General features: G+C 56.3%; 7 protein-coding genes across 7 annotated transcripts; 2 read left to right on the top strand and 5 right to left on the bottom strand.

Moving 5' to 3' along the window:
• Positions 1-3,414: 3,414 nt before the first annotated feature.
• PHYSODRAFT_250731 (hypothetical protein) lies at positions 3,415-4,120 on the bottom strand (the record flags this gene model as incomplete). Its single annotated transcript, XM_009533615.1, has 2 exons — positions 3,415-3,937; positions 4,110-4,120. 2 exons carry the CDS (start codon positions 4,118-4,120, stop codon positions 3,415-3,417), a joined length of 534 nt encoding a protein of 177 aa, XP_009531910.1.
• Positions 4,121-4,795: 675 nt separating this feature from the next.
• On the bottom strand, positions 4,796-5,476 carry PHYSODRAFT_517027 (hypothetical protein; the record flags this gene model as incomplete). The annotated part of the gene is made up of 1 exon (XM_009533616.1): positions 4,796-5,476. The coding sequence occupies one exon, from the start codon at positions 5,474-5,476 to the stop codon at positions 4,796-4,798; it is 681 nt and encodes a 226-aa protein (XP_009531911.1).
• An 842-nt stretch (positions 5,477-6,318) lies between these two features.
• PHYSODRAFT_380664 (hypothetical protein) lies at positions 6,319-6,570 on the bottom strand (the record flags this gene model as incomplete). The annotated part of the gene is made up of 1 exon (XM_009533617.1): positions 6,319-6,570. A coding segment is annotated over one exon (252 nt), but the record flags the coding sequence as incomplete, so codon positions are not given.
• A 2,950-nt stretch (positions 6,571-9,520) lies between these two features.
• Positions 9,521-10,090, top strand: Avh1b-15 (avirulence protein 1b; the record flags this gene model as incomplete). The annotated part of the gene is made up of 1 exon (XM_009533618.1): positions 9,521-10,090. One exon carries the CDS (start codon positions 9,521-9,523, stop codon positions 10,088-10,090), a length of 570 nt encoding a protein of 189 aa, XP_009531913.1.
• Positions 10,091-10,244: 154 nt separating this feature from the next.
• Positions 10,245-11,869, top strand: PHYSODRAFT_317111 (pseudouridine synthase; the record flags this gene model as incomplete). The annotated part of the gene is made up of 6 exons (XM_009533619.1): positions 10,245-10,622; positions 10,702-10,759; positions 10,844-10,880; positions 10,953-11,274; positions 11,326-11,760; positions 11,858-11,869. The coding sequence occupies 6 exons, from the start codon at positions 10,245-10,247 to the stop codon at positions 11,867-11,869; spliced, it is 1,242 nt and encodes a 413-aa protein (XP_009531914.1).
• A 218-nt stretch (positions 11,870-12,087) lies between these two features.
• Positions 12,088-13,216, bottom strand: PHYSODRAFT_303590 (hypothetical protein; the record flags this gene model as incomplete). The annotated part of the gene is made up of 2 exons (XM_009533620.1): positions 12,088-12,156; positions 12,242-13,216. 2 exons carry the CDS (start codon positions 13,214-13,216, stop codon positions 12,088-12,090), a joined length of 1,044 nt encoding a protein of 347 aa, XP_009531915.1.
• Positions 13,217-20,332: 7,116 nt separating this feature from the next.
• PHYSODRAFT_336104 (hypothetical protein) lies at positions 20,333-21,684 on the bottom strand (the record flags this gene model as incomplete). The annotated part of the gene is made up of 3 exons (XM_009533621.1): positions 20,333-21,339; positions 21,387-21,473; positions 21,522-21,684. 3 exons carry the CDS (start codon positions 21,682-21,684, stop codon positions 20,333-20,335), a joined length of 1,257 nt encoding a protein of 418 aa, XP_009531916.1.
• Positions 21,685-22,582: the final 898 nt, after the last annotated feature.

A 22,582-nucleotide genomic window follows, 5' to 3' on the forward strand; every position in this document is an offset into this window, starting at 1 on the left:
AATGCATGTGTCAAATCAAGCTGTACGCCAACATTGACAAATGCATCTTCGGAGCGGAAGAGATCCCCTTCTTAGGGTGCTTCATCGGGAAGCGTGGCCTGAGGGCCGACCCGGTCAAGGTCAAGGCCATTATTGACTGGCCGGTTCCCAAGAACCAGAAGGATCTTCGCAAGTGGCTTGGCTTGGCCAACTACTTGCACAAGTACAGCGAGAACTACGCTGAGATGGCTCGGCCACTCTCCAATCTCCTGAAGAAGGATGCTGAGTGGTGTTGGGACACCTAGCATCAAGATGCGTTTGCTGCAATTAAGGACAGTCTCCTTCATGTGCCTATTCTTGCTCTGCCAGACCCCGCTCGTCCGTTTAGTGTCGTCGGTGACGCCTCGGACTTTGCCATCGGCTGTGCCCTGCTGCAAGCAGACGCCGAGGGGAGCGAGCGTGTGGTGGCGTTCGAATCTCGCCAGCAGAAGGCTGCGGAGAAGAACTATCCTGTCCACGACAAGGGGCGACTTGCAATGAAGTATGCGCTCACCTGTTGGGCTCTCAGCCGTTCGTGATTTACACGGATCATGCGTCGTTACGCACTGCGACTCAGTCGCCTCATCTCTCGCAAAGGATGGCTCGCTGGCTGTTCTTCTTCGCGGAGTCCAACTTCGAGGTGAAGTACAAGCCTGGCAGGCAGAATGTCCTTGCGGACGCGCTGTCGCGCAGGCCGGATTATGAGCTGGCTCATGTAACGACCGTGACTTCGTCATTACCGGATCGGATCCGAACGGCTTATGCCAAGGATGACACTTGTGTCGCGTTGCTGAAGGCTCTGACGAGCAAGGAGTTTCAAGACTCGGACATGGAATTGTTAGCGCGCGATGGAGGCCTGTTGTTCTACAACACCGGTCCCGAGGATACGCCCCGCGTGGTCATCCCTCATGATAAGGATCTCAAGTATCGCATCCTCTATGAGGCACACGACACGCCACTGGCCGGCCATCTTGGCCGTGAGAAGATCTACAGCTCGGTGAGCACCCACTACTGGTGGCCGAAGATGTACAAGTGGACGAGCACTTATGTGCGCACGTGCGAGACGTGTCAGCGAGTGAAGGCGTCACCTCATGCTGCAGCGCCGTTGGCGAGTTTGCCTGTCCCTTCGGGCAGCTGGCAATCCATGAGTATGGACTTTGTGTTTGGCCTGCCGGTAGACGCGGCGAGCAACACAGGACTCGTGGTCTTCGTGGACCTACTGAGCAAGATGGCTCACATTGCGGCTGTGCCGGATACCATCGATGGTAAAGGTACAGCAACGTTGTTCTTGGACCGAGTGTTCCGACAACACGGACTCCCTGAGTCGATTGTCTCGCACCAAGACCCCCGCTTTACGGGCAACTTCTAGAGCGCGGTCTTTGCGGTGCTTGGCACCAAGCTGGACATGTCCACGGCGGACCACCCGCAGACCGATGGTCAGACCGAGCGCGTAAATCGCGTCGTCGAGGACGTGCTCCGCAGCATTTGCGCCGAGACGCCGAAGCGCTGGAGCGCCATGCTGCCACTCGTTGAGTTTGCCTTGAACAACGCCGTGCACGCCTCGACAGGCTACACGCCGTTCTACGTGAACAGCTTGTCTCATCCCCGCGTCCCGCTGACGCCGCCACGTGGTGGCCTCGGGCTTGGTGGGGGAGGAGAAGCCAATTTAGCTGATCGGCTAGCCGATGTCAGCCCGGCTACTGTTCGTAAACAGGTTGACGCTATCTTGTCGACGCGTCTGAGTGTCTTACGACATGTGCGTGACCCAATGGCTGAGAGCCAAGACAAGCAAAAGGAACATGCAGATGCTAGGGGCAGAGGCAATGTTGAAGGTTATGAGGTCGGGGACCTGGTGCTGCTTAACGCTAAGAACCTACCTACACATGCAGTGCCAGCCGTCTTCAAGACGAAGTTGCGCCAGCGCTTCATCGGACCCTTCAAAGTTGTGGCCAAGAAGGGCCTTGCGTACACGCTCAATCTTCCGAAGAAGATGCGGACGCACCCCGTCTTCTACGTGGGCTTGCTCAAGCCGTACCAGGACCCGATGCAGGTGCAGATGGAGGCACCGAGGGTGACGAGGTCACAGGCGCGGAGATCGCAGTCGTCGAGGACGCGACCATCAACATGGGCACCGCAGGAACAGGCGGAAGAATCGGTGCCGGAGGTACCGCGAGCACAGCGAGAGCCGCAGGCGCAGGAGGCACAGCAGTCGGAGCCTGCATGCGGGCCAGGAGGTCGAGCTGACCCTGAAGCACAGCCTGCTGACGTTGTAGCTCCCCGAGCTCCCGGCCACGCTGCTCATCGCGATCGCGATAGTATCGCACCCAGCCCTCCAGGGCCCCATGGCGGTCCCAGACCTCTCGAGGCACCTCGATCCATCGCGTCCGCTCGGCGAGCTGGTCGGGTTCAATGGCAGTCCGGCTCAGACGCGCATCAACGTCATGGATGTGATCCCGAAGGCGGCCCGCCTGCTGCCGCGCCTCCAAGAGCTCATCTTGAGTCGCAAAGGTCCCCACAGCGGCCTCCACCGGCTCTGCTCGATGAGCATGGGAATCTACATTACCATGTGGAGCGCATCCTGGTGAAGCGGCGGTGCCGGGGTCAAAACCAGTATATGGTGAAATGGCGAGGGTACCCTCACTCCGAGAACTCATGGGAGTTTGAGGTGCCCCTCCGCCAAGACTGACCAGACGTCGTGGACGCTTTTGATCAGCTTGATCACCAGCGCCCCGAGGGCTCAAGGCCGGCACGCCGGCCGTCCCGCGCTTCCCGGCAATAAGCTGGGGAGATGCTGGGTCAGCTCCGAGGTTGACCCTGAGCCACAGCGCTCACTCCCTCGCGGGAAGGAGCGGCTGGAGTGCTCAAAGGAGCGAAGCGCGCAGCGCTAAACTGGGTCTGTGGTTGGGCGAGTGCCAAGAGGCTACGCTTGGCTCGGACCTTCGCGAAATCGAAGCGGAGCTTGCGTTCAATGCGAACATCCACTTCACTGAAGCTGGCTCGGAGAGCATCCATGGAGCTGAGCTTTCGGCTGGGCTCGGCCCAAGACTCGAACTGAGCTTCGTACTCAATTGAGGCTTCCCCCGGGCTAAGTACCACCGGGTACGTCCGCACGGGCACGGACTTCTGCTGGGCTTGCAGCCACAGCCTCTCGCGATACTCCGCGACAGTCGTAGACTGTGGAGTGAGGTGCCGCTCTCGCAGAGACGTACGCAGTGCAAGCTCCTCCGGAGTACGGGCCGCGGGCCCAATGGCGTGCAGCGCGAGAGACTGCTGGAACGCCTAGCGACAAGCCTCCGCGGGGTCGCGAGGCCGGAAGCCGTAGTCGGCAGTGCTGGGGTTCAGCAGAGGCCGCAGCTCGGGGCGCTGGGAGCGCATGGGAGCCATCTGCGCAGCAACCTACTCGGACTGAGCCTCGTCCAAAGGGTTGGAGATGACGGGGCCCAGGGGCACGTCCTCGCCACGAGGCGGTGAGTACCGTGGCTCAGTGAGCGCGCGCAGCTCGTAGAGACCAGACGAGCGTTCGGGGAACGGATTCGGAGTGCGCAGCGGTGGTCGCGGCTCCTCCCTCGATGGCGCAGTGCGCTCAGTGGCGAGACGGCTCGGGGAGCGCACAGGAGACGTGTGCGCGGGACGCTCTTGATCGCGACGGCTCGGAGAGCCACCTGGGGCCGGCGAGCCTTCTGCACGGCGTGTCGACGGTGTGGGCGAAGCGTCGCCACGGCTCGGGGAGCGTCGCGTGGGTGGGGACGCATCTCCTCGGTTGGGAGAACGCTCCATGGACTCGTCCACCTCGCCCTCTTCACCAAAGAGTTCCCTAGGGTCCATGATCTGGCGGGTTGGTGCTCGAGGAGAGCTGGGGCTTGCGCGCTGCGAGCTGCGCTTCAGGCGTTGCGCCGCGAAGTACTCGGACACCGAGAGCCTGGAAGGCGTCGAGGGTGTGCGCGCGGGCGCTGGCGTTCGCGGAGGTGCCGAGGCACGCAGTGCAGCAGCACGAGAGGAAAACGAAGACGTAAGTAGTGAGAATCGGCCAAGGGTAAACCCACGGCAGTAGGGTTGTTAGGACTCGGAAGTTACCCAGTTGTCCAATATACCTCATCATCATCATTCATACGATTTCCGTATACAACTACGGCAACGAAGATAATTGTAGAGATATTGCGGCCGATAGCTACCTCGCATGATGCTATCATGCAAAATACATAGTTTTAGGCCTGAGAGGCATATGACGAACAATAGCGATTGAGATTTACTACACAGACGAGTAACAAATGTAATAGGCTTTCATCGGCTTGCTATTTAGATGGTTTCATATAGCTTGGAGCGACTTATAAGAAATTCTAAACAAGTAAACATGCATGTGTATTTATCGCGGACTAGCGTCCGTTCCTAGAAACTACCGTAGTAGGTACTGAATGTGCAGCGCATGAGATGCAAGCGGTGGGCGTCCTCGTGGGAGGTGGAAGGGAACGTGCTCTTCAGGGGGTGGATACGTCTCATGCAACAACGAGGTTAAACCATTTTGCTGAAGGTGTGCCGGCGGCGATATTAGAATGGCATCTGAAGGAACGGACAGTGCCAAACCGTCAAAGTCTGTGTTCTGCGGAGGCAGTCCGGTCACGCTCATCTGGACACCGGTTACTTGATCGAAGCTGAAGGTCCTGGCCCCAATGTGGTTGCTGGCATCCCAAACACTCGCGCTCGTCAAGGGTGAGCTATCTACATTATAGACATTGGCCGCATGATTGTGTAGAAACTCCTGCGCGGTTGAGCTGACAAGTCAATTCTGCTCCAATGGACTAGAATCGATCACCGAATCTGTGCTGGGACCCACCGACTCGAATGGAGCCAAGGGCGCGCTCCGTAGCAGGGGCGGAACCCTGGCTTTGGGGTCACGTTGACAGGTACGGCGAATCCGTCGGTTCTTGAACTTAAGGTGCTGACCTCCAACACCTGGAACACTTAAACCGAACGCGACACGGCCGCAGATCACGTGGGCGCACGATAAAACGTTTGTGAAGTAGGGGCACATGCACTCGAACGTGTTAATTCGCACTACCCATCCACCCGGCGGCATACCCAGATGGTGAACCCGTCGGACAGACAACTTTACAGCGAAGCGATAAAACGTGGCCGCCGACCTTTTCTCAGCGTCCGTCAAGCAGCCTTCTGAGAGAATTATCCCACTGGCCTGAGTTACAGGAGCCTGTGAACCTCCAATGCCCGTAACTTCTTCAATATGGTCATCGTCGATTATTCCATCGCCTAGGTACTGGACTCGTACGATAGACTGCTCACCCGTATTGAAAACAGCAACACGCTGCGATGAAACGAGGACATTCGCAAGCGTTTTAGCCTCTTGAGGTGGGGGTGGGCGCGCGGACGTAGTACTAGGCTGAACACAGATTGAGGTGCCTTCCGCGATAGCAAGAAGTTTAAGTATAAGGCGCCGTGTATCCATAGCCTTGCGGAGCGTGAAACGCTTGATACTTGCGTTAAAAACTTCACATAGATTGTTCGTCGTTGCGAATCCACCAGGAGAATGGAAGATCTGCCATCGCCAAAATCTGCTACTAAGTCATTGAGAATCGAAATACTCAATAAAACTCCACAGCCGATTGTCACCTTTCCACTCACTAGACACGCGAGCCCACACCGTCATTAACTTGCTCTGACTAGTTGTGTAGTGCATGTCAAGAATGCCACGGTAAACTACTCCACGAACGGCATCAGGTAGATGCCGGATGCGCTTCCGCACGTTGTACAGCACGTGAAAAACACACATCAAATAGGTGGCGGCTTCAAACCCCGTAATAGTTTGAAGCGCATTGAGCTGGGCGGCCTCTGCGTCCCCCATGACCGCGTCAATTCTGAGTCTCGTTTTCATGTGCATCTGAAAAACCTTGGAGAAAGTTGCAATCGCCTCGTAGTACTCGCTCTGTGTTCTTTGACTTACAATGAATAAAGCGGCGAGTCGGTAAATGCGATGCTTGTCAGTGAAGCCACAGGTAATGACAGGGTAGCCAAGGTCGCTCAGCTTGAAGGTAGCGTCCAAATGGAAAATCAGAAACTGTTCTTGAAGTTGAAGTGCCTTTATCTTTTCCATAAGCTTTAGTGTCGTAATTCCCAAAATCAAAAAGGTTTGTCATCTTCTCCATTGCCCACAAAAGGGAATCCATCTTGACCTTCACGATTTCCAAAAACGAAAGCTGTGTCGGGATCTATATCTGCCACGAACGCCTTTGACCGTACCAGCTCCGTAGTGCGAACAATCGAGTTTTTCGTTCCTTGAAGCCATGTATGCTTCACACTGCGCTGAACTTGGGTGTAGGACGGGTATCCTAGAACTGGCTTAGGCACGTCGGGTGCGCGCAGTAAGTTGCTCCAGATGAGCCGAGGGGGTACAGCGTTCTCGTCCATGCGATGAATGTATTCTTTCATCTTCTCCGTAACCTTAGGCCTAGGTGGTACCGCGCATTCCATCTCTCCACGAAAACGAGTTGCTCTATTGCTCAGAATGATCCACTTTGACGCTAATGGGCAATGACGAACTTTTCAGCTTGTCGGGCACTTCACCGTCCCCGTGCTGCTCTCACAGGATTCGCTACGGCAGCGCAGTCGGCGCTCCTCCATATCGTGTTCCCCAGGGCAGATGATGCACGGGCGATCCCTTGTGGCACAAACAGCCGAACAGCAAAAAAGCTTCCCAGCGAAATTTCACGTATTCATCCTCATTACAGCACTCTCTTAGTTTTGTGCAGTCTAGCGGCGGGGGCATCGCACTTGGGTAGGGCGGCAACGCCGGGTAGCTTGAGAGGCCGCCTGGTGCTTGGTGTCGCCCGGAAGTGTCCGCTGAAACGATGACTGCAGCGGACAGGCAGCAGTGGCTATGGTATGACGCACCTGCATCACTCGGCATGCGAGAAAGGCCCTTATGTCTACTAGCCGCCAGTAATCTGTACACTGATGTACCATGCGGTGAGGTTTTGGATAGTGTTGTCGATTTGTGTATGCTGCTGATCTGTTCGTGTCTATTGATGTACCTTTATCTGTACATTCGCGACCAAGACTCGTCCTCGGGCGTGTCTGTGTTCGAGTACACCTTCATGCGGCCGTGCACGTCCACCCACTTCATCAGCTGCGCCAAGTCGCCGCTCAATGGCAGGCTTCTGCGGCTCCTGCTCGCACTTGATCACCCCGCCCGTCGAGTCGTTCACGCGGATGTAGTCGCCCTCGTGCAGCACCACCTCGGCGTCACTCGATGTGTGCACGCGTATTGTCTTGCTGTAGGCGTCGTTGGACCGTGCGCTGCAGCCGCACATACACGGCTTGCCCTAGCCCTAGCTGTGGCTGCATGCGACGTCATGCCGCCGTGAGACGTGAGGGTGCCCTTGGCCACTCTTCTTTGATCTTCCTCCTCACCTCAAGCCTCCTAACACAGTTCTTTGAACTGCGAATAAGAGAGAGAGATGGCGGCGTCAGGTATCCCTCCGTATTGATAGATTATGACGGGGATGGAAACACTTCAGCCGAAGTGTGGGCAAACAAAAATAAATAACCTAAAACATAATTGACCATTTGTGATCGACGTAAGTTTTTGCAAAGATTATTGTCAGCTCCAATGTCGTATTCCATTTAGCTGTGGTCGGGACTTCCTGTTAATTGGAGCGATTCCCGTAGGTTTTAAAAATCCAAAAATCATCTTAAAAGTGCGAAGAAAGGACAGGAATAAATCTTGTCGACCGATCACAGATCTGTAAGAGGGGTAATCCACCCCCTCTTTCAGATTTTGACACGTACTTTCTGGAATAAAAATAAGATTCAAAACGCTGCGGGAATCGCTCCATTATGGTCAAATTCCTTTATTAGATACGGTTCTTGTCGAGATCGACCCTTGTTGCTCCATTAGGGTTAAACGGGTATTGTAGAGTTGAACGCAAAAGACGCGTTTGTGAGATAAACCAACCCCTTCTAAATGTGCGGAGGCTGCCAAGTATCCAGTCTGATGCCACCATACCAGTCGCCCACGGAGTCGAGCAGGTTTCATTTGAATTAGCCCCTAGATAGGAGTTGTAGGAGTGTCGGACCACTTCATGGATGTTTGTTTTGGCTGTTCGGCTTTTTTATCGGTTCAAACCACTTCGATTGTGAAGTAGTTCATTCGGAATTAATCAAACCAATTGGGTTTGGTGTGTTTTAGGCAAGGATAGCTTCACGTATTGTACTGGCGAGATCAAATGCACCACCAAACTTTGACGAAGCGTATCTCAGCATCAAACAATCAGAATGATGTGAACTTTGTTTTGTTGGAAAGCTCTGCGCTTCCTCTTTTAAGTAAACTACGTTTGGACTTGAAGTCGCAGCGAATGAATGAGATATACCCAAATGAAAACTGACTGTCCCCCGGTTTCTCGAAAATATCGAGGCTATGTCGATTGCTCTTTTACAAACTTTAGTACTAATTTATTGCGCACTTTCTGTAACGCGTTTTATGCACATTATTGCTTGACGACGCCGCCACAGCCGGCGAGATCAACAGCGCCTAGAACACTTCCTACGCGGTTGGCGCTCATGAAACTACGTTTGTTTGATGAACCAGAAGCCGAGCTTCACCCTGACGTTTAGCTTTCTCGATTTATCATCTTCGTTTAGGAAATATGGCAAAAAATGTCGAGTGCAGATCAGACAAGCACGTCTTTCCCGCTGCAGAAATCGCCGGATGATGGATAAAATTAAGAAGTAGGATACTAACACCGTGCACCTACATTCTGCATGTTATGCTGTTTTCATTGCTGGTCTTCTTGCCTTTATACGCTAAGTACTTTTGAAATTATGGACAAATGAAAATTTTGGTGGTGCATTTCATCTCGCCAATACAATAGAGGTGAGGAGGTTTCTGCTGCCTTACATATATCCCAACCAAAGTCCTACAGCATGTGTGGTCTAACCGGCTGTACTGTACCGTATGATCTCCGCCAATCTCATGATAATATCGGGGCGTCGTTTTCACCGAATACTTCGCATGAAACAGGTAAATATATTAATAAGATAAGGTAGGTACCTCTGTATCACCTCAACTCAGGGGTAAGCTTACAGTAGATGTACTGTACTTGCTTCGGATATGGATACCACACGATGTCATGCGCTCAACGTTGGCGATGCTACTTTATTGTAATTAAAACGCAAATCTTTATCTGTTTTCCCGAGCTCACCTGGACCAACTTAGCCCCGACCTTCACATTGTGGTTTTCACAATTTGTGAACCACAAATATGGAAGCATTACTAATTAATAGTACCGGTAGTATAGGATGGAGCTGTGCCTAATGGATTTTTTTGCTTGACCACATGGGATGCCAGCTAGGATTTGGCTATTCTTCGGATACTGTACATTCTCTCACAGTCCCCACGCGACCGCACGACAGCCATCTTCAGTGCCGACTGTTGCCCTCGACAGTCAGTTGACCTTCAGCTTCAGCAGTAAGGCACGTAGACCAAGAACCAAGAATGCGTCGAAACTGCATTTTGTTGCTGCTCGTTGCCGTAGTGTCAGCAGTCTGTGGTGCGGTATCGGCTATCAGCAGTGATCAGACGAAGTCAGCCCTAGCTACCGGTAGTGGTGCTGCTCTTGAAGAGAACAACCTAGGCAGATTACTGCGGAGCCTCGAGAAAGTGGAGGATGACGTGGCTGACGAAGAGAGGGGCTTCCTCAGCGGGCTCAAGAAGGTGCTCGGCATAAAGGGGAAGAATCCCGACTTCGCCAAAAAGAATCTGAAGATGGCTCTGAAGGACCAGAATTCGAGGAACGAGCTATACAAGAAGTGGGAAGGCTACAGCGTGGGGGAGATCAAGGCCAACTTGAAACACACAGACATGTACCACCCGCGCGAGCACACACTGTTTTACGGCTACCTGAACAAGTACAAGAAGGCGGCGGAGACGGTGAAGCAACCGGCGGTGGCGCAAGGTAAGGCAAAGAAATCCGTCAAGTTCAAGCTGGATGAAGTCCAAGTACGCAGGTTCGATGACGAAGGGAATAAAATCGACGAAATAGTGCGTCTAGATGGCGCTGCGTAATAAGCCGCGAAAGTGAGCAGTAAAAGTATTTCAGTCCTGCAATTCATTACTTGGTATGCGAATTGGTTGTACCATGAATCGGGTGCATTGAACCACACCATTCGTACACAATATGCATTTGCACATTAACCACCCAGCAGCTCGGCTGGGCTGCATGACCCTCCGCTTGGCCCGCTTGTGCCGTCTCCCGCTGCGATCGTGGCGAGCCATGAGCGCTCCCTCCAACTTCAACAGCGTTTCCTCTACATCCACGTCTTTTTCCAGCTCTCACCGCCCCTCGGAGGGCTCAGGAATCGCTGAAAACCCTTTGGCGACGAAAGTCCGACGGCACCAGAGCCATTTACCAGGCGAGCAGCCGCTCCCAGACGCTAATAAGGAGTCGCAGAGCGGTGGAGATGACGACCGAGGAGGCCCCAGGACGCTGGACCAGCTGCAGCTGCGGGTTCTGTCCAAGGACGAGCACTTTGTGGTGCTCAACAAGGGGCCGGACGAGCGGATGGACGGCGAGTTCGACGTGACGCTCGAGAAGGCGGTGAGGCGATTGTTGCGGCTATTTGAGTTGACGCAAAGGTGCTGGGTACCTAAAATTGCTATGGGTCGTGTGGTCGCAGCTGGCGAGGGATTTCCCGGACGTCCCCAAATTCCGGTGGATCCACCAACTTGACTTTGGTACGCTGGGTGGGGAGGTTGGAACGGTGCCGTGGTCGTGATACTGATGCTTTGGTTGTGGTGCTCTCCGCGGTGTTGTTGTAGCAACGTCGGGTGTTTTGGTTGTGGGAGCTACGAAAGAGTGAGTGGAGGGCGATTAGGGAGCTGAAATTTGTCAATAGGCTGATGTTTGCGTTGAATGGTTGTATTGCAGAGCTACGGCGACGGGCTGTAGGCTTTTCCGCGAGAAGCAGGTGCAGAAGGAGTATCTAGCGGTGGTGCGGGGCCACCTGCCGTTCAACCCGGCGGATAGCGTCGACAGATCGGGTGTGCCTGCCAAGGCCTGCACCTTTTCGAAGCTGGGATTGTTGATTCAAGACATGGAGGAGATGGAGCGGCTCAGGAATCAGCAGCGCGGAACGAGGACTCACCAGAAAATGGCCGATTACCCGCGAGGAGCTCGTCATGGGCCAAATCTGTTCACAATGGAGCAAGCACGCTTGCTGCGTGAAAGCCAAGGTGGCCCCAGAGGGGAGGTGCGAGGCGCTGGTGCTGGAGCTGGCGCTCGTGAACTGACACCTGCGGAGTTGGCATTCACGAAGATGACGTGGCACGACTTGACCCAAGAGGAGAAGGACGCTTACACCGAAAAGGCCAAGGAAGACAAGCAGCGGTTCCTGCGTGAGTTCAGCGAATTTCTTAGCAACGAAAAGGTTCGGCTCGCTCGCAAGCGCAAATACGAGTGTCTCGATCCTGACAACAGCGAGGAAAAGAATGAGCCCGTTGCGTACATCTTCGACGCGCCGATCATCGAGCCTCATCGGAGTACCGGAGTTTTTCGAATGCAGGTGTGTACTGACACCAACACCACAGCGAAGCAGTCCACCACGATCGCGTTTGTATTGGGTCACGCAACGTACAAGGGCGACCCAGTTACCAAGGTGCTGCTACGCCCTCTGAATGGCCGTAGACACCAGCTGCGACTTCATTGTGCGCACCACGGCTTTCCGATCGCGGGTGACGTCACATACGGCTCACAGGAGGACGAAGCGCCACGCATGATGCTGCACGCCTGGAGGATTTGGCTTCGCGGACGACCTGCGGACCAGGTTTGTGTAGTTAAGGAGATAGCGGTGCTGAAGAAGTTATGCGGGGGCTGACGTGTACTTTGTGTTTGCTATGGTGTAGAAGAAGTTTGGCGATCTGTACTTCGAAAGTCCAGATCCGTTCGAGCCTATCGTGCCGAGCAAGCGTGAGGTGTGTACTATCACATACCACCAGCACAAGCAGGCAGAGGCTGATAAAGCAGCCGCAAACTCAAGTGCCTAGACATCCGAGAGCTGTAGTGGCTAGACTCCAGCTTCGTCCAACTGGTGAAGCACACTCACCACGTCCACAGTCGACGGATGTTCGGGTCCCTGTACCGTTATGTGCAGCACAAGGTGTGAGCGTTGCCAGCGCATGGTGTAACCCGTGAATAGCAGAGTAATAGAGCAAACTCACCAGTGCGTCGACGTAGATGTCCAGTGCCTGCTTCACGAAGGCCTTCGCCTGGCCGTGATCGCCCAGGAAGAGGAACAGCAGCCCCAGTGTGTACAGCACCTCGCCTGTAGCAACGTGTTTCGCTCCCAGCAAGTTCTGGCGGATATTGACGATCTGCTGCAGCATGGAGCTGGCTTCCTGGATCCGTAGACGCTGGTGCTCCAGCATCCAGGCGGCCGTGTCCTCCGGCGGGTTGGTCAGGAAGCGGTACCAGATATCCACCACCTTGTCGAGCATGGCCAGCGCGCTATCGTTCTGCTGGTTGCGCTGCTGCAACTCGCGTTGGTGTTGTGGTGACTCCTGCTGACCTTGAGCTTGAGCTTGAGCTTGGGCTTGTTGCTGCCGTACCGCAGCACGCTGCATCCGGTGGAAGGCCAGGCCGAGGCAGAAGTAGAGCTCCGAGGTGTACAGGTGGTCAGGGCCGAAGAGTAGCGAGCAGTGATAAGCTCCGTGTGCCGCTCGCTGTAAGCTTTCGGAGAACGCGCCGTACTCCAAGTGCAGCAGGCTGTAGAGCTTGTTCATGCGGATCACGAAGAGATTCTTCATCTCTTCGGGCAGCTCAGGCAGAGACACCGCCGCCCCCAAGAGGATCCCTGAAGAAATGGTGTCGGGGCCAGCCTTGCGATCCTTGACCAGCAGCCAATTCACGAGCGACAGGACCTCCTCAGCTGGCTTGAGCTGCCTCTCTCGAAGCGAGATGTCGACCAGGACGAGGTAAAAGGGCACGAGGCGCAGCGAGTTCTTCCCGTAAGTCTCGGTGGCCATCTTCAGCGCGGCCACCGCCTTCCCGTGAGCTGGTTTGAGCTGCCTCAGGAAGCACAACTCTTCGCTCTCACGGCGCATCTGCTCACATTGCTCATGAGCTGTAGGTGAACTCTCCGAGGTGTCGACGACTGCAGCATGCCGCTGAGGACAGCGAGGAACAGTCGAAGCCATGGATACGACCAAGCGTCGGGCTGACTTAAGTCGCAACGACTCTCCATTTTTTCTTGGAATTCGGTGCTTCACTCACGAATAAAAAGTCACGATTGATGGGCATGGCAACAATCGGTAAAAAAGATAAACGCGTAGAACTCTAGTTCAACCTATAGACCTTCAGGTCTTCTTACGATTGTAGCAAGGAGATCGCGAGGATCTACGCCGGGATCGCTGCTGCATTTGCTGCAGGGGCTGACCTATGTTTTGTGTCTTGGCCCCGCGAGCTGGGGTACTCGCTGGCCAATTCGACTGCGTCTTCTTCGACGACTAACCGCAAGTGAAGGTGGGGCCGGTGAGTCTCTTAACTAGTAGTTAGGTAGACAGGGAACTGTGTCACGCTAAGGGGTCTTTAATTTTATTTCTAGGTAGATCGCGCTGCTCTGACGACCGCAGATGGTGCGTATCAACAGTTTGTTCTAACGTCTTACTAAATTACGGTAATTGGTAGGTTTCTGCCCATTAAGCCGAACGATTTTGCTTTGCATCAACCGATTCGCATAGAGAGCGGGTAGAAACTAAAGATAAAAGCAGTGTTTCTACAGAGGGTGCTTCAAAACTACAGAGGGCACTACCAGTCCTACAGAGAGGTGGTGCAGGAATACAGAATTGCACTACTAAATACAGACGTGCCAAGCTGACGACTTTTGATTGGCTTTGTAACGGGGTTACATGGAATAGTGACCCTGTCACTATTCCGGGATGGCTGCATCGGTCACTCCACTGGATAGTGACCCAAGTGGCCTCAGAGCCAACAGATACATTTTGTATGACACAAACTATAGGGAACTTAGGATTTGTATGCAGGCCAAATCTGTACAGCCTATAAATACATTCAGTCTTAGATCTGCCTACAGACCAGGGACACGTGAACGGCTGTTCACTTGGAGTTTGTATACTCCTGCTTCCTCTGTTAAGAAGTGCTGTGTGCCCCGTCACACTTGGTAGCACTTGTAGTCAATCCTACGCCTTCGCGGGTAGATTGGACTACCTGAATCCTCTGTGGTCTCATCGAGTGAGCCAAGATGGATCGTACGGAGTTTCTCCATCTGAACGACTCGCAGTTCGAGTCCGTTCGTAAGATGGCAGGCATCTTTGGGACAGATGCCCTGCGTAGCTTAGCGGCGGCGACGCCGGCTGAGCAGGTTGAGCGTATCAACGCGTTCGACACCTACGAGCGAGGGCTCATCGCCCACGTTCAAGGGCTGCAGGCCACTGCGGCCGCGCCGAAGCCGGTGCAACCGAAGCCCCTGCGGCTGAAGGTTCACCCCTTCGAAGGGAAGGAAGGAGAAAACCTTCACTTCTGGGTTCGAGAGGTTGAGCTCGCGATGGACGCGGCTCTCGTCTCGGACGAGCGACTCCGTGTCGCCTTTGCGCTCTCCAACCTTAGTGGTCGCGCTAAGAGTTGGGCGTATACGCGCGAAGCGACGACGCCTGGATGCTTCGCATCATGGTCTCAGCTGTGCGAGCAGCTGCGGGCCGCGTTTCTTCCGGCGAACTACGAGTACCGGCAGCGTTCGCGCTTCCTCGCCTGCAAACAAGGAAGGCGGGAGCTGCATGAGTACATCCAGGAGATGCGAGTGCTCACTGCCTCTTTGGTGGAGAACCCCCTGCCTGAACACATCAAGGTGACCGTGTTCATGGACGGTCTGCGTGTCGGTCCTGCCCGCACGCAACTGTTCCGTGTGCAAGCAAACACTATGGAGGAGGCGATTCAGATCGCCCTCCAGGAGGAGTACAGCCACAAGCAGGCTCGTACCCCCGCCACGGTATGGCAGAGCAACCCTGCCTCTGGCGGTGCGCCTAATGGTAACTCCGGCAATGGAGCGATCCACGGGCCGGTTCCCATGGATCTGGGCATGGCCGAGCAGAGCGACATTCGCTGCTACGACTGTGGCAAGCTTGGGCACATGAAACGTGCTTGTCCCGCGGGAGGACTGAAGAAGAAGTTCTCTTCGAAGCCCTTTGGCTCTAGGGGTCGCTGGCAGAAGCCGCACCCAAGGAACCAGGGGAACGCCGGACACCAGTAGGGGCGGGGCGCCCTACTGGGGAAACACTAAGACTTCATGAGGGGCGTGCGGGTGGCGCACGCCATGGGGACTTAGCCCCTGAGAGGCTCTGTACTCTCGAAGCGGAGAAGGGCAGCGGTGGGCTGCTTGTGGTGCACGCGAGTGTACCGGGATACGATCATCCCTTGAGAATCTTGATGGACTCTGGGGCGTCCAACAACTTTGCGCGCCGCCAGACTGTCGCACGCAATCGCGACAAGTACGCCGATGCGCTACGAGGCAGTAAAGGCAACGGACTGGTCTCGGTAAGACTGGCCGACGGTACGGTGGTAGAAGTACCTCGGGTCCACATGGACCTCACTGGTAAGTTAGAGGACTTCGACAGCACGGAGCCGTTCTTGGTCCTAGACATGGACAAGTACGACTTGATCCTTGGCATGCCGTGGCTGGAGAAACACGAGCCTTGGATCGACTGGCGCGGCAAGGCCATCGGGTCCAGCCATCCCCCACGCTCTGACAGAGCTTTGGTGAGTCATGTTCCCACCTCTGGTAGCAGCTGGGGCGCCCGCGAGGGCCGCCAGGGCGCAGCAGCGTCTAATGAGTTCTTGGGGTCCGTCGAGACTGACGACGACTCCGACCGGGCCGGACAAGGCCTGAGAGTGGAGGTGCCGGACAGCACCTACCAGGTGGGTAACGTAGGTCTACACACGGGTAACGAAGTACCGCAGGCAGCAAGGGCTGCTGGAGAAGGCGCCGCTGGCGTTGGCGTAGGTAACCATGTTCCACGCGCGGTCACTCAGACCGTAACTGATGAGGAAGGCACTGCAGGCGCTTCTGATGTGGGTAACATAGGCCCACAGGAGGTCACTCAGACCATAACTGATGCGGGAGCCGCTGGAAGCGCTCCTGGTGTGGGTAACCAAGTTCCACACGGCGAGGTGGGTAACATAGTTCCACCCAGCAAGGCGGGTAACCAAGTTCCGCTCAAGAACAAGGCGGGTAACCAAGTTCCGCTCAAGGACAAGGCGGGTAACGTAGTTCCGCACGAGATCGAGAAGATCGGTGGTGCCGTCAAGGCGGCGCCACGAGACGAAGATACCCGAGGGTCACGTCGTAAGCCGGGCCTAGTCGTGTGGCCGACGACGCCAGTCGCCAGCGACTCCGAGCCTCCAGCCAAGGCTCCAGCCGCCGAAGAGTGTTATCACATCTTCGACGGCGTGACCGGTCGTCGGGTCAAGACAGGAGCTGTCGAGCTTACAGCTCTGCCCGAGGTTTCAGAGTTGCTGAACCTTGAGGAGCTCGCCATGGAGGACTTCTTGGCCGAGCTAAAGGCCGGGGAGATCGCAGAGTTGGTTCTCCTCCGACCGGATTCCACGTCGGCCGCGTTGAACTCGTCCTCGGTCATGGACCAGGCAGTCCTGGAGGAGTTCCAGAGACAGCGCCCGTCGCGCATGGACTCTGAGATTCTTAAGAACCCCCGGGACCCGGTGTACCCCTTGGTGAAGGAGTTCGAGGACGTGGTGTCCAAGGATCCACCGTCCAATCTCCCTCCGGACAGGGGAATCAGGCACGAGATCGATCTCGTGCCGGGCACGAAGTACTGTGTCACGAGGCAATGGGCTCTTCCCCGGGAGCAGTGTGAAGTCATTGATGCCTTCTTTGCCGCCAAGGCGAAGGCAGGCATGGTGCGGGAGTCGAAGTCCCCGCACTCGACGCCTACCTTCTGTGTTCGCAAACCGAACGGAATGTGGCGTCTGGTTCATGCTTATAACAAGCTGAACAGCGCGACAGTGCCTGCGCAGACACCGATCCCGCGCAAGGACGTGTTGCTCAACAACATGGCCGGCTGCACGCTGTATAGCGCGCTGGACCTGGTGGACGGATACTATGCGCGAGAGCGACATCCCACTCACGGCTGTGAGCACGCCGAGCGGTATGCTCTGGGAGTGGCTGGTCATGCCTCAGGGGCTTTCTAACGCCCCGGCAACGTTCAATCGCTTGGTCACACAACTGTTCCGACCTTTGCGTGCGTTCACACAGTCGTACTTTGACGGCATCCTCGTCCACAGCCGTGCCGAGGCAGGCCAGACGGCCATGGAGGTGATCTCCAGCACCTTCGACGTGTGTTCGAAGTCATGCGGGCGAACAAGCTGTACGCCAACATCGACAAGTGTGTGTTCGCAGCTGAGGAGATCAAGGTCCTGGGCTGCTTCGTCAGCAGCGCCGGGGTCCGGGCGGACCCGGAGAAGGTGAAAACCATCGCGGCTTGGCCGCCACCTCGGTCGCAGAAGGACCTACGACAGTGGTTGGGCCTCGCCAACTACCTGCACAAGTATAGTGCAGGCTACGCCGAGCTGGCACGGCCCTTGTCGGATCTCCTGAAGAAGGATGTCGACTGGCGCTGGGAGCGTCGCCATCAAGATGCTTTTAACGACATCAAAGCGAGCTTACAGCGCGCGCCAGTCCTGGCATTGCCGGACGAGACGAAGCCTTTCAGCGTAGTCTGTGATGCGTCTAACTACGCAATTGGCTGTGCGCTATTGCAGGCCGACGATGAAGGCCGCGAACGGGTCATCTCGTTCCAGTCCAGGCAGCTCAAGGCAGCCGAACGGAACTGTCCAGTCCACGACAAGGAGCTACTTGCCATGAAGTACGCTCTTGTCAAGTTCCGAGTGCACCTCCTGGGCTCGACGCCCTTTGTCGTTTATACAGACCACGCGTCCTTGCGGACTGCCGTCAACACGCCGCATCTCTCACAGCGGATGGCGCGTTGGCTGTCATTCTTCGCGGAATACAACTTCCGTGTCGAGTACAAGCCGGGCAAGTTGAACGTGCTTGCCGACGCGCTGTCGCGCCGACCCGACTACGAGCTTGCTCATATTAGTCGGGTCACGACGGATCTGTATGATCGCATCAGGCTGGGGTACCGAGACGATGCCAGTCTCGGACCTCTTGTGCGGTTCTTGGCCGCTGGCTCCGAAGCCAAGGCCGAGTGGCTCACGCCCCGACAACGTGCAAGGCTGCACCGCTATGAGTGGGTTGACGGTTTGCTCCACTATAGGGTCGAGCCCGAGGATCCTACCCGTATTGTCGTGCCCAACGACTAGGATCTCAAGTACGACATCCTGATGGAGGCGCTCGACGCTCCATCCAGTGGCCATCTCGGCCGTGAGAAGACGCACGCGTCTGTCTCGCAGATGTTTTGGTGGCGTCACATGTACAAGTGGGTCGCCACCTACGTCCGTACGTGCGAGACGTACCAGCGCGTGAAGCCTGCCGGTCACGCCTCGGCACCATTGCAGAGCCTGCTGGTCCCAGCGGACTGCTGGAAGTCGATGAGTCTCGACTTTGTCTTCGGACTTCCGGCCGATGACCGTGGCAACACTGGTGTTGTTGCCTTCGTGTGCCGTCTGAGCAAGATGGTCCACATTGCTCCAGTTCGTGACACCGTCACTGGCGACGAGGTCGCTCGCCTGTTCATGGACTGTGTCTTCCGACACCACGGTTTGCCCGAGACCATTGTTTCTGATCGAGACCCGCGGTTCACCGCTACGTTCTGGCAGACGCTGTTTCGCCTTCTCGGCACACGACTGTCGATGTCGACGGCGGACCACCCGCAGACGGATGGCCAGACGGAGCGCGTCAATCGCGTGCTCGAAGACACGCTCTGCAGTATCTGCGCGGAGATGCCCCGCTCTTGGGCTGATCGCTTGCCCATGGTTGAGTTCGCACTCAACAATGCGGTACATGCATCGACGGGCTTTACGCCCTTTTACCTGAACGGGTTGCGCCACCCTCAGGTGCCGCTCACATTACGAGGCAGTACCGGGGCTTCGGTCCTAAGTGGGGGAGAGGCTCGGAAAACCTTTTCCTCCCAAGTCTCGGACGTGAGTCCAGCCACCTTGCGGAAGCAACTGTCCTCGTTTGCCGAAGACAGTCTGAACATAATCAGCAGGGTGCGAGACACCATGGCGCAAGCCCAAGATAAACAGAAGGAGTACTCTGACCGAAATGGAAGAGGAAACATGAACGTGTTTAAGGTTGGGGATATAGTTCTCCTAGATACTAGAAACCTACCGCTAAACACTGTTAGCTCGGTCGAGAGCAACAAGCTGAAGCACCGCTTCATTGGACCCTTCACGGTCCTCAGCCGGCATGGCGCGGCGTACACCATAGACTTGCCCAAGTCGATGACGACTCACCCGACGTTTTACGTGGGTCGTGTTAAGAGGTATCATGACCCTCTGGCTCTGGCTGCCCCGCAGGAAGCGGTGGGTGGCCCGGTGGAGAAGAGCGCAGCTCCTCGAAGCGCGGCGTCGAGTCGCGGTAAGGCGCCTGATACGCGCGCTGGTCGTAAGATGGCGCGGCGTACATCGGAGCAGCATACGCAGGGGCCCCGTACGAGCCCTGGCCAAACTGGGTCTGATACGAGTGGGGCTGCTGCTGCTCCGGATACGGCGCGTGGCCATGAAGCTCGGCCCGAAGGCCAGCGAGCTGGTTTCGCAGCGAGTCGTAAGACGACAGGTCGGCTCGACGATCCACACGGCCATGGAGACTGCGAGTTTCTTGATAGAGCGAGGCAACATTCTCACGGAGCCGCTCCACGGCACCAGGCTGACCAGCACGAGCGGCAGCCTCGCCACCAAGACCGACACCAAGCGCGATCTCGAGGACGTACACACAGTACCGGAGAAGACGAATCTCCTCTTGCTGCAGGACCACCACCTAACTCGGGGCCCCAGCATACGGCTGCGTCGCCTCAGACTCGTAGCCATGGCCGTGTGAGGCCACCGCCGGTCCTCCTTGATCGTAATGGGCAGATCCACTACCACGTGGAACGAGTCGTCCGGGAGCGGCGGCTCCATGGCAAGCGCCAGCTGCTCGTGAAGTGGAGGGGTTACCCTGAGTCGGATAACTCGTGGGAGCCCGTTGAGCAGCTCCAGGCAGACTGCCCGAAGGCTGTTGCGATATGGGACGAGAAGCAGCGGCAGCTTCGTAAGTAGTCCTTGGCTTCTTGGCCGGTACCCGGGGCACGGTAGCAGACGTAGTCGCACCACGCCCTCGCTCTTCACGAGCTTTGGCTCTCGCCTCTTGCTTCAGCTCGGTCATCTTCGGGCGGAGCATGCGCTAGCTCACGTATTGAGCGAACTCGATGCGGAGCTCGCGGGTCCAGGATAGCGGACAGAGTGCGATCCTCACGGAGTTCTTTGAACTCTTGGTCGGAATACCCTTTGCGCTGGACGTAGCGCCAGAAGAGGTCTTCCACCACGCTCCAGGTCATGTTGTCATTCGGCTTGACCCAGTGGAAACCCCACACAGGATGGAGTCCACCCTTGTCCTTCGGCTTCTTGCGAAGCGTGGTGAACTCCTTCAGTGTGAGCTTGTGTGGTGCTAGTAGCACACACCGGGCGACTTCAACGTCGCCAAGAAAGAGTGGCTCTTTCTCAACAAGAGCACGCTCATAGGAACCCCTCGAGGTGTACCCGCCGATAAGGCCACGAGGAGCCGAGAGCTTCTCCAACAGCGCTGGCGCACCAGTGCCAGGCTCGGGCGGGAAGTAGCCCTGCGGGAACGTGGCATCCCCGCCTGAAGAAGACTCGATGGCAGTCGTGGCAGTCGGCTGCCTGGCATACGCACCCGAGCTAGCAGCGTGGTATTGCTGCTGCTGCTCGTCGAGGTTGTTGGAGAGCTCCTTGGGCTCGTGGACGGCACCCTCCTCGTCCTCAGACTCCGAGTCGATGAACAGCTTGGAGCTGGAGCCGCGAGGCGACCTGGAAGCTGAACGCTTCTTCGCCTTGGCCTCGGCGGCCTTCGCAGCGGCAGCCGCTTTCGATGCTTGGGCACGCTCACGACCTTGTGCCAGCGTCAGATGCTTGGATGCCAGCACCTCCTTGGGCTTGGAGCCCGCGTCGCTCGGCGACTTCTCGGCCACGACCCCAGCGTCGGCCATGGCGACTTCGTCGTGCGACTGCTTGCTGTCGCCTGAGCCGGACTCGGCGTCCTCCGCATCCTTCTCTGACGAGGCCTTTGCGTCGGCCGAGACGTTGGTCATGTCGCCTGCCGCCAGCTCCGTGCCTTCGGCAGCGTGCGTGCTACGTTCTCGTCGTCGGGTGAACTCTCACCGGAGTACTGGACCATCGTGCAGTCAAAGACGGCGGCTTCCCAGTCGCGAGCCGGGCTTTTATGGCCCCGAGGACTCTCCTCCTTGCCTTGCGCGGCGTCAGGAGACTTGCTCCGAGCCCCGGCCTAACGGCCACTCTCCGGCGTGCTGCTACGTGAGCGCACCACCTCCTCGGCCGCCTTCGTGGCCTCCATCAGCGCGGACGACTCGTCCTTGGCCTTGGCCGCCCTGGTCTTCGGCCCTACGGCTTGCGGTTTCGGAGGTGCTTTCGCACTGCGCGCACTGCGCTTTGGAGGCATGCTTCCGGTCGACGTGGAGACCCTGCGGCTTGCTCGGCGATGCGCCAGTTGCTCTGTGAGGCCCGGGGGCCGATGCGCCAGAGCTCGCGCCGTTGTCGATGGATTTCGACTTTGCGAGTGAAATGTGAGTCGCCGGCGTAACCTCGCTCTGATTGGTCGATAAGATCGAATCTAAGTGGGGGAGGATGTAACGGGGTTACATGGAATAGTGACCCTGTCACTATTCCGGGATGGCTGCATCGGTCACTCCCCTGGATAGTGACCCAAGTGGCCTCAGAGCCAACAGATACATTTTGTATGACACAAACTATAGGGAACTTAAGAATTGTATGCAGGCCAAATCTGTACCAACCTATAAACACATTCAGTCTTAGATCTACCGCTTTTCAAGTCAAGCCGTCCCCTTCAGACCAGGGACACGTGAACGGCTGTTCACTTGGAGTTTGTATACTCCTGCTTCCTCTGTTAAGAAGTGTTGTGCCCCGTCACAGGTTTCGACCCACAATATTCCTAATGGTGCTTCACCTGATTGTTTGTATCTACTGGCACTGCTGACGCCGAAATCTTCATTAGCCCAAACACATTTTGGACCGAGGAAAGATCTTTTAACAGGAAGAAGTGCTGTCTTGGGGGAGGGCGTGCGGAACTAAGAGTGCCGCCCCCGCACTGCGGGGCCCGCAGTTCAGGCGGATGGAAGCTTCGCGAAGCCTCCACAGCCGCCCTACATCTGCATATATATATTAACTTGGTTTCACTATACCTACGGTGAGTCGTACCTACACTGACCTCCTATTGGCTTACCTGTCTACCAATCAGATACACTCACCCCTTCTCTGGCTGCGCGCCCTTCCGACTTGTCATTCCCGAAAAAGACAGAGAGCTGCGACGCGTCCGGCTG

This window comes from Phytophthora sojae (assembly GCF_000149755.1).
Source record: "Phytophthora sojae unplaced genomic scaffold PHYSOscaffold_7, whole genome shotgun sequence".
Taxonomy (NCBI): domain Eukaryota; phylum Oomycota; class Peronosporomycetes; order Peronosporales; family Peronosporaceae; genus Phytophthora; species Phytophthora sojae.